The following is an 11,959-nucleotide window of genomic DNA, read 5'->3' on the forward strand; positions in this document are numbered from 1 at the left end:
ATATTAGGAAAAGATTTCATAAAAAGAGCTGAATTAAAAAGAATTCTATGATTTGATTGCAGAAGACAAAAATAAAGCATTAATTCATTAAACATATCTAAAACTTTCAACGCATGTTTGTTCTGTGTAAGTAAATTCAATTCTTCATTGATTTTCTTATCTTTTGAAAAACGACTTCCTTTCTAATAATTGTGGAACGTGAGAGGTATCTAATGATCTTATGATATTAATCTTCACTAGAATTCTTATTAAGTTAAAACCACATAAAACATAATTACGACCAATTTATCTATATTATTATAATAGTAAATTTTTACATTTTCAAATCTTAATGCAATAATTTAATGTTGTCAAGTATTAAAGTATTAGATCATTGTAAATGAACTGCTTTTTGATATTTTTGAAAATGGCATTACTGAATCTTATAGCTGTTTTTGAATCATTTTCCCTTCTTTTTCATTTATTAATATTTTTCAAATTTGAAGATACTGCTGTATACTATTTCGTTTGAGAAAGAGAAAGAATATTTGCGGAATAATTAGAAAGTTATTTTAAATTAAAATTTAGCACATAAAATGAATTTTTAATAAGTTATACATGCAAACTGCAATCAATTCATTTAAAAATTTGCTTAGGAATGTCAGTCCTTATATAAAAGAAATGAAATATATTTGATAACATTCTACGAAGTCAATGGTTAAAAGCTGCATTCCATCAAGAAAAAAATGAACAAACAGCAAACTATTTAAAAAATTTCCCTAAACAAATGATTGTTGATTAATATAGCCCATGTTTTAAACGCCGATTTATGAATATTCTTCTTTTCTAGGAAGTTTTTTAGTATTTATTTTGCAAGAGAAGAATCCCCATTCTGTTTGGAATTAAACCAACCTCCTACGCTTATCGATCGTTTTCCATTTGAGAATCTTCATTTCCTGAGACAAATCTTTTATATGACGTAGGTAAAAGAGTTAATATAGCACTTAAAAATAATTTATCTTAGAGCAATTGGATATTGGCAATTTTATACAACTTGCCGATTTTTGTTTACTTAGAGATTATCGCTGAATTAAGTCACCATGTTTACTTTCTTCACAATAATTTTAATTTCACCCGAACTTCTTAAGCTGTAGGTTCCGATCTCAAATGAGATTACATGTGTAAACAATGTGTTAGCGAAAACACTGACAGATTATATATTTGTTCAATTATAACAAAGAGAAATGCAACAGAAATCTTGTTTATATATATATATATATATATATATATATATATATATATATATATATATATATATATATATATATATATATATATATATATATATATATATATATATATATATAGTTTTACGGTAATTTTTCACCTCCTTAATTACTATCACCTCTCTGAATTTATCTTTCGAATTTGGTAACACCTTCTGCAAACATCGGTACTGATGTTGCCGTGATGTTCTCTGGTACCCATTTCAGTTTTTTTTTTAAATATCTTAAAAACTCCTCAGTTTTCACACTACATGTTTATATTAAATTAAAGAGTATTAAATCCCTTCAAGTTTTAATATTAAATCCCTTCAAGTTTTCTTCAAGTTTTAATATTTTTGCAGATAAGGTTTCTAAATTAGTTTTTCGTTTTCAGTAATTTGCGACCCCCTGGATCATCAAATTGGCATATTACCTACATGACAAAACACTTTTAAGAATGTGCTTTCACCTAAAAAGAAATCATAGTCTAAACATCATTTGTTATTTTTTTAAATTAATTTTTCACTGTTCCCGAAAATTCTGGGACTCCCTATATTTTTGCGATTTTCACCTACTAAACGTCGTTTGTGACCTTATGTTGTGTGGTGATTTTTTTTTTATCCTCTTGATGCCTACTATCACTTCTCTGAACTTGTTGGTCGAATTCGGCAATACCTTATACATAAATTACTCGCTTATATAAGTTTCAAACTGAGAAAATATCTTTTAATGTGAATTGATTAGATTCGGGCAATTTTAAAATTATATTAATGTATTCCTTTTCAGAAAACGTTGGTTTAACGATCGTTATTTGTTCACAATTGCAAAATTATTCCGAATATTTAAATTATCAATAATTTCGGAATGATGTAGCATTAATGTGTATTCAAAAAAACATTTCGCTAAATATTAATTTAAAAGAAATTATTAAGGATTTTTCGTGTCAATGAACACACACACACACACACACACACACACACACACACACACACACACACACACACACACACACACACACACACACACACACACACACACACACACACACACACACAAATGCTTTCGTTTGTTTATTTCTCACTGTTCATTGAATCTTATATTGTTCTCGGGCAAGCCATTAACGCCAAAATGCAAGAAAAGTGACGAGTGATTCGCACGACCTTGAGAGTAATGGGTGCTGAGCATATTATCCCCGCGGAACAGAAGTGTCGGAACAATCATCAGCGATACTTTTTATTAGCTCCCCCCACCCCCCACCCCCCAGTGGTCCGGGAAAAGCAGGAAAAGAATCGGATATTTGAGCATTGTATCTATCTAATTTCTTCCCTTTATATCTTGTGTCCCTAATGAGTCGTCCGACACAAACTGCATGTGTGCTCTACACAATATCCGCATCCATTTGTCCTCCTTTATCACAATTAACTCCTTCCTTATTTGTAACATCGCCACACTGGCCAGTGTTTTGCGTTTAAATCAATTTGCGACAAGCATTCAACTGTTTAGCAAACAATGAATATTAAAATGTTTTTAAAAGTAATATATATCAATTTTGAAATATATGAACACATTCAGCTTTCTCAGATTTGAAAGACTAGATTTTTCTATTGAAAATTTGTGCTTTAAATAATCGAATTGTGGCCAATGTTTTTTTGTTGTATTTATTAGGATTTATTTCCTATTTCGTTACTTTTGGTATATCTTTATTATTAGTGTTAATTCCTAAATTTTTCAAAGCTAGTACTTTTATCCTATCAATGGTTTAGCAAAATTAATTTTCTATTAATTATACCATCATTCATTCGTTTACAAATTCAAAGTTGACTTCTTTTACGACTGAATGTTTTAAGGTTCACTAATCTCTTTTTTTTTATAGCCAGTATACTAAAATTTTTGATATCAATAATCGCTTGTGTCTAATTCAGTCGACAATGTTTTCATTTTTCAGTTAAATTCAAGTAATTTACTTCGCATATATAAATTGAGAAGTCTGTCAACGAATGAAATGTATAGACATTTTATGGTTTAAAATAAAATTATTGTAGATATATTTTCAGATGCCCTCTCAGATTTTGTCTAAAGTTTGAGACATCTTAGATATTTTCTTCCTAGACTTCTTAGATATTTTCCTATCCATATCAATATAATTAGAATAATAACGTTGATCATTATAGGCATCAGGAGTGCTGAGTTGTGTTATAGTCCTCCTTTATCTTCCAAAGAAAATGTCTATACAAAAATTCAATTTCTGAAATATGACGCGTCTTTTTTTCGAAAGTGATTGTTTACATGTACCCATCTAATTTGAAATTCATAACTGTCTTTGTATAAATTTCTGCAAATCCCTCAAAAAAATGTAAGCACATTTTTAATTATTTTTTTTATGAAACTTGATGATATTTTTTTTTTCCATTTCATTTTTATTCTTACAAAAGGCAGATTTTAGAAGTTAAAAAAAATTGTTTTGTGATTATATAAGAAAAAAACATGCAAAGGTAAAATTAATAGTATAACTTATGGTGTTCCTGATAAGATATCTCTGTTCGACAAAGTTCGCATTTAATTATGGACTTATGATATCTTTATGCGCTAATTGCCAAAAAAATTTCAGAAATTCTAATTAAGCGTCTTTCTTACTTGCCGAGAATATTAAACAATCCTTTCACCAAAATAAGATTTAAGATTAATCCTGTCTTAGAACAACTTAATTAATTTCTCTATGAAATTTCTGTGTCATTGATTCTCAACATGCAGGACTCGTTCCCTTGAGGGGTAGGGATAGGATAACAAGAAGGGAACCACGAAGACGAGAAAATTGAGACAAAAAGATTTGGAAAAAAGTTGAAACCAAAATAAGAAGGTACATATTCTGTTAATATGAAAGTAATATGCCACCATTAATTCCAAAACTTACTAGGAAAGGGTAAAATGAAAAAATAAATTTAAAAAAAAAAGCCAATAGGCCTATTATGGATCAAGGCATAATACAGTTGAGAAGTATGAATGGGTGGAAGAAGATTATAGAATCTATTCTTTGGCTGTCTTCTTCACCAACTCTGTTCAGAAACCGATGTCTGCGTTTTCCCGACTTTCCTCTAAAAGAAATTAAAAAATCTTAATAATATCGTTTAATCTTACAGAAAAAATTTCAAATTCTAGATGAATAGATATGAGCAGCAGACTCGAAATAATCCTAATGTGTGATGCCGTTTAACTATGGAAATGTTAAAACTGTAAAAATAACACTGCAGCTTCATGGTCAACTTCAGAGATAGATTTCCCAGTAGAGTGATAAACACTTATTTTAGGTGCTAACTATTTTACGTGACTACGTGACGAGCAGTTATAATATGTTTTAACACTAAATGATTCAAGTTATGCTAATTAAAATCTTCTCGGGGAGTTAGATAGTTAAAACCTCTTAGTTGATCAAAGTCGTTATTTTCATTAGGAATAAAACTAACTGTAGACGAAGACCTTCATGGAAACAGATTTCAAGGGCGTGTTTTTATGCCGCTTCTTGATAACACACCGATTTTTTTGTTTTTACTTTGCATTTTTTATAATAATAGAAGTGACTCAAGCACTTACTTGGAAGAATGCCACAATTCCTCAACCACTCACCGATATTTAATGATGTACTAATGGCATGTATCAGAAAGAAAAAAATTTTTTTTTCTATCCTTACTCCAGTAAATAAAAAAAATGTTTCCAACTGTGAGCCTATGTATTTTTTTTTATATTTGTTTTAGCAAAAGTCAAAATTAATAGCAATTCATTTCCATACAACATCTTATAATAGGAACATTATTAAAAATTAAATACGGACATTTGTGCATTTGTAAATGAGTCATTTGATGATATTTTAAAATGTGACTCACTTTTTGGAATTTGCTTCCATTTCAAATATTCTTTTTGAACTTTGGGTCCTGTAAAATGGCTTATAGTTTAATATTCCAAATTAAAATGATTTTTTAAATAATTTAAAAAAATACTTTTAATACACTTTTATTTAGTTTGTCAAAAAATATTTAATATATTATTAACTAGTCCCCTCTGGTGACCAGCTGGCTCGCCACGTATATTGATTATTTTTATTTCCGGTTAAATCGTTTTGATACATTTTCATGTCCATGATTCCACCAAATTGTCAGGCATTAAAGCCGCATTATTTCAACTGCCTAACATATGTTCTGCTCACTGTGTAGACGAATCTTTCTAATTAATACCAGTCCTATGGCATCATAACGTTATTAAAAAGCAAATATGTGGTTTACCTATCTTCTGAATTTCGCGATATTGTAATTTTACATTTTTATTCGTCATGCAGACTACACAGATATTAAACAGAATCTTTCATCTTTAGCTTTCGAAAATGGAAGAAAATCCGAGATTAAATGTTTAATAAAACAATAAAAACGTTTTGAATTTCAATTTCTATTGCAATCTATTCTTGGAAATTAGGCGAAAAAAATATTTTTAAAAAATTGTGGAAATTCAGAAAAAATCTGCACTATTATTAATTTGGTACTATTAAAATTTGGTAATTTATTTTTAGACTGATAATTTATTAAATTCTGAAACGGCATAAAGTTTATTTTCGTTCGAAAATATTTTCGAATTTACGCGTAAAAACGGCGGAGTTCAGTTTAATTTTAATCAATTAAAATTATAATTAAAAATTTTTAAACTACCTCAAAGTACACATTCTCACTCTCCAAGATATATACCAAATTTGATAGCTATATGCCAAAAGATCTGACCTATAGATCGCTAACACACACACACACACACACACACACACACACACACACACACACACACACACACGCGCGCACGCACACGCACACGCACGCACACATACACACACATACATATATTCATTCTTATTATAATTAGAAATTATTATTTACATAATTTACAAACACGTATAAGTTTTTTTTTAATTATTTTCCACTTTTTGGTTTTTATTCTATGATTCATTATTATAAACATCAAAGCATCTTGAAATCTATTTTTCCTCATATCCACCAGTTGCCCCATATGGAATCAAGTGTAATTAAATTAATCGATTAACTGATAATTAAGTTTTGAGAATATTAATATAGTGTATTGTCAACGAGAATATACAAGTGCACAAAATTTTAAAATTAAGAAAAGGAGTGAAAAGTTTCATAAAACTATCTTTATAAGCATTTAAAAGTCTACTCTAGTAAAAATATATAACAAACAATATTCACATGGAAATTCAATATTTTTGAAAAAAAGTATTTATTAATTTATGATAATTTAACTAACATTAATAATTACTTGTGAATGTTCTAATTGATTTTTAAATTAGGAATGATACGAAAAATAACTTTTTTATGACGCAAAACTACGTTAAGTACTCACTTTTATTAAATATATTAATAATAATTAATATAGAAAGCTATTTAAAACTGTAATCTCATTTCAAAGTAATCGTTCATCAAATTTCGCTAAACATAACAACACGGTTTGTTTGGTAAAAGCTTTCATATTTTGTGATTGCATAGTTTAGTGCACACAGGGATTTAAATTTCAGTAATTTTGATCATCTTCCATTTGATTTTTTTTTCATTAAAAACAAGAAAATGTGCTATGAATTGTTTTAAGAAGCATACAATTCTAATTATGAAATTTGTACTTTTAGATTGATAAGAGGTTTCAGTGATAAACATTGATACATGTGACATAACGCGAGGCCACTTTAAACATTTATTGTATAGCAATTTTATCATAATGTAATTAATTAAAAAAATTTCAAAATACTATTTTACTTATTGTCTGCTTCATTAATGACAGCATTGTATCGGAACTATATTTTCGAATTTTGAGTCGTGCACTCTACACTTAAGAAACAAACAGAATAATTATCTTTTTTAGTTTATACTCGAGTACTACAACGGAACAATTTTTGTCCCTTCTCTTCAGTTGTCGATTAACTCACTCATTTCTGAAAACACGCAACTATCAAACGAATAATTTTTTCAAGGTATTAAATCACTTTAAATTGGTTTAAAAACTACATTTAAACTTTAGTATAGAATTAAAATTCATTATAGTTTTTAAAACATTAAATTTTTCGTATATGAAATTTCATAATCGTGCGATAACTATATTCAACTTTGTTTTGTTGTTGTTTCTAATGGCACTTGTCACTAGACAAGCCTGCTGACGAAGTCAGCAGATTTTAAGCCAAGTTTTAGCGTCTCAAGTTTTTCAGGAGCGCCATCTAGGCTCAAGGATACGTCTTAGCTACTCATGCGTCACAACATACGCTTGCCCCCCTTTTTACAGGGGGGCTCTTTCACACACTTCAGAGATAGAACAGAGGGGAAGAACAACCATGCCCGAACCAGGACTCGAACCCGGGACACAAAGATCAAGGGGAAGACTCGCGACCCCTAAGCCAGGACGCCGACACTCTCTTTTAATATATGGATTGACAATGCTATTATTATAGTAAACCTTCAAGACTTATTTATTTGGAGTAATTCGACGATTTACCTCAATTTATCATTTGTAATGTTAATTAAAATAGAAGGGCGAAAAGGAAAACCGGAATTACATCATATTACCCAGAATAATATTAATGCGTAATATAATGTTTTCTGCTTAATACATAATATTACGCAAAAAACTCAAATGCATATAAATTTTGTAGCAATATTTAGAAAAGTACATTTTTTATCCATTTCCGTACATATCGATATGTACACCATAAGTCGCTCGACAGATTGCAATCCTCCTTCATATCTTGTGAAGGATGTTCTGATTTTCAGTTTCAATTAATTAAAACTATGCTTCAACGTTTTAAGTGACTGATACCAACCATTTCTTCTGTGTAAATATTCTAAATAGACTCTTAGGAGAAAAAGAAGCTTCGAGGGGGGATCAATTTGTATAGAGAAAAAAAAATCGATGAGAAAGCTATTAAACAATCAGATAAATGATTAGTATCGTAAATATTGAGTAATCTGTAATGCTGGATAAGCAGAATGAAATAAAAAATGTAATCCAATCAGATATATTCTGAGTTTTAAAATAAAAATTAAGCTGTAGATCAGTATCCCATACATAAAGCAAATTTCGTAAAATTTTTCACTTTTTAACTCATAGCGGTTAGTTTTACACTTTCGAACACCTGCATGCTTTCTACCCTAATGCGAATTACTATTTCATAGCAATTATTTTTTGAAAGTGTTAAATATACTCGAGCCCGCGCACACACATAAAGTTTAAATTTCTTATCCCTGATTTAGAGGAAGCATATTTTTGCAAATTTATTAATTATACGAGGTTTTGCATAAAAGCTATTATCATCTTCGAATATAATTTTTTTCTCTGTGTCTATCACTTTACATTAGTCGGTATTTGCCTTATTAAAAAACTTTTGTGAAATTTAATAATACGAAATTTAATAACACAATCATACATAATCCTTATGTATGACATTTGAAATATGCCATATCATAGTATGGCATATATCATAGTATGCCATATCATATATGCCATATCATAGTATTTTAGTATAAGTTTTTTTTACTATTAAAACAAAATTTGCATCTTTTGCTTTCTTTTTATTCGCCGCATTTAACTGCGACAAACACTTCCTTTAAAGAGGAGTCTGAATATAAGAATCTGCAGATATCAGAAAACTGAAAAAAATTCAATTAACTGTTTTTGTTTTCAGGCCTTCAACATTCCTTGAACATTGGACAAGCAAAATTTGGTACCGCTCCTGCCCACTATGTGCCAGTTCAAGTAAGCAAGAGCAGCCACAATGCTCAAAATTCCCATTCTCGTTGGACTCATGATTCTGGTTCCCGGGTTCGTGATCCGGAACAACAGGTAGCAATTCCTCATGCCACATCATCCCTGCCAGGATTAACTAGCTGCTTCTTAGATTTAGAGCAGACTTGCCGGAGAACGACTCTAGGACCCATTAGAATAGGAAGGACATTATCAGGTAAATTTTTTAATTATGTTCATGATGTCCCCAAATCTTTTTGAGGATATTTCTGCTCGGATTATTTGATAAGCAACTTTATAAGGTGATGTGGAAGGGTTACGATAAACTCTTAAAGCATTCCAGGCATAAAAACTGGGGGGGGGGGGTAACGCAGGAGAAGGATTTACCTTTGCTTGTTTTGCAGCCCCTGTATGGGTAGTTCTTTATGGATATCGATAGTTAAATTTTACTTACGAATTTATAGATGGTAAAATTATATGAGAAGGTAAACAGTATTAGAAAAACAAATTCCAATTATGCTTACGCGTGTATTTATTCTAAATCGTTTTTACTTGCATATACGCGTGTAACTCGTGAATTTTCATAGATATACTAGTTATGAGTTTTCAAACACCTTATCGTAAAAGTATGGTGTATGGATTATGGATGAATAGATCATATGTTGAAAAATCTAGCTTTTCAACACTGCGATGCAAAATTAAATATGAGAATTCACTCATTAATATTAATCTCCAGCGCTCGATCTCTGAAAAATGAAGTGGTGATTTTCGATTTCATATTTTCGATCATAAATGTTGAAAAGTTTGAAACAATGAGGTACTCTACGACTTCGAACGACTCCAATATTGATCTATACGACTCCACTGGGGATCAGCGCATAAGAAGCTATGTTTTAGATTATTGATATTTTTATTTAAAAAAACAAAAAAACATTGACGCCAAACTTACAAAAAAAAAAAAAAATCCACCAAACGTATATATTGTTTTATAAGTGAGTATACTGTAAAATAATTTTTTTTGTCAGTTGATTTGAGTGGTAGAATGATGTAGTCGTGTCAATGATCCTATTAACTCAATAAACATATGTCCCGCTCGTGTACTGAAATATTTTTTTTTTATTTTCTACCTTGACCCAGCTTACCGAAAGGATGTAAAGCTTATCAAGAGTCAGTGTCAAATTGCAGAATACTGAACTACCTTGTTAAAAATCCTGTGTAAATCATCGTGTGTTGTTATCGTTTTCGATCTTCACAAAATTATTCTAAAATTCTTCTGCACATATTTGCTGATCATTTGATAGTAGTATATGAAAACCAATAAAGAGCGAAATAAAGAGATATGACATTTCAACCAAAATGCGATTTATTGCTTATCTCAAGCTTAAATTTCATTATAGCATTATGTGTTTAAATTATTATAAAACGCAAGTGTTACTTAATTGCGAATTCAATTTTTTAAAAAACTTGAAACTTTATTATTAAACATACATTTTTAAATTCTTATATTTCTTCAGTCATAGAATATAATCGTTCTTTCATTTTTCTTCTTCAGTCATAGAGTATCATAGTTAAGAATAGATAAATCAGAGTAAGTTCTTTTGACAGTAAATTGCAAATCTTTTTGCATGCTTTTTTTGCCCATAGTTTTTAGTACTGTGTATGAGTTTTTGAAAGAATGAGAGCTTAATATTAAATGAAATCTAAAATTTGTAAAGAATGATTGCAACAATTCAATGAAACATTTCTCATGGAATTTTAAATAAATATAGAACAAAGAATTCAAAAACAATTCTTTAAATTTATATCAATATACTATATTATTGTTTTATTTGTGTGTACTTGCTTTTATTTCATTGTTTTAGCTTAGTTATCTTTCAAATACTATTGGAAAATATATTGATTCCATTATAATTTTTATTAATTTCCCAGTAAAAATTTAAGAAATTTTAAAATTGTGGATTTTTTAAAAATTTAATAGTGTGAATTTCTTTCGTGCAAGATATATTTATGAATAAGATAATAACACAAATAAATAACAGTAGCATGTAATATATATTTATATTTTTTGTTAATCATATCCCAACTGTGATGATTATTTAAATACACACAAAAAGTGTATAATACTTTCTTTTATACTTTCAGATTCTATTTGCCATGACAACAAACTTCGAAAAATTGGTTCGAATCAATGAATCTACTGTACATATTGGGAAAAAACTGTAAATTAATCAAAGGAAGCCTAACCTCGCATAAAAGGTAGAAAAGTTTAGGAGAAAAGGCACAGTATATTTATGTAATTTAAATACAAGTTGTGCCTTTGTATTATTTTTACTGTACAAAGTTCAGTACATTTTAAATTAATTTACGAAAACCAGAGAAATCAAATATTCTAATGGCAGTTCATCTTGTCGTGGTTTTTACTTAAAAATTTCAGGCTTTTCTCAATTCACTGATTAATCATGCAATAATTGCCAAGCAGATTATTATAGCTGGTAAGGCTATAAAGAAATCAGTAAAGCCAAAATTTAGACACATTCATGTGTTGATCCTTCATAGGATTGTTACGATTTCAGAGAATTTTGTATAGCTCTCCTTGGTCTGCTCTGTAGCAACTTTATGAGAATTGTTATAACAAAAACTATTGGAAATAAACTTTCTTCGATTTTATTTTCTTTTTATTGTGTTATTCTGAATATTTACTGTTTTGAGATTATGTTCTTAACACACCATCACTGAACATTATGCAACACAAATTATTACTAGCAGTTGTGCTATAAATTGTAAGTTTTGTACATAACTATGGAGAACCTAAATTGGAATCCTGGTTTTTAATGAAATGCAATTATCTCTTTACAAGGCTCGCTGAAGATATATATCTCAAAAATAATATGTCTATATTTATCCATTACAATCTTTACAAAAAAAATATATTGACTTTTAAC

The 11,959-nt window shown here is 29.2% G+C and overlaps 1 protein-coding gene across 2 annotated transcripts in view; it reads left to right on the top strand.

The window, feature by feature from the left end:
* The window catches only part of LOC129960641 (uncharacterized), a 37,722-nt gene extending 26,102 nt beyond the window's left edge, over positions 1–11,620 (top strand). Inside the window, exons 5-6 of one of the 2 annotated variants that reach the window (XM_056074189.1) lie at positions 8,959–9,234; positions 11,160–11,620. In XM_056074189.1, the coding sequence (XP_055930164.1) occupies positions 8,959–9,234; positions 11,160–11,209 (326 nt within the window). In that variant the 3' untranslated portion in view covers positions 11,210–11,620. The remainder of the gene's footprint in view (positions 1–8,958; positions 9,235–11,159) is intronic. The other variant, XM_056074190.1, reaches the window with a different exon arrangement.
* The last annotated feature ends 339 nt before the right edge of the window (positions 11,621–11,959 follow it).

This window comes from Argiope bruennichi, chromosome X2 (assembly GCF_947563725.1).
Source record: "Argiope bruennichi chromosome X2, qqArgBrue1.1, whole genome shotgun sequence".
Taxonomy (NCBI): domain Eukaryota; kingdom Metazoa; phylum Arthropoda; class Arachnida; order Araneae; family Araneidae; genus Argiope; species Argiope bruennichi.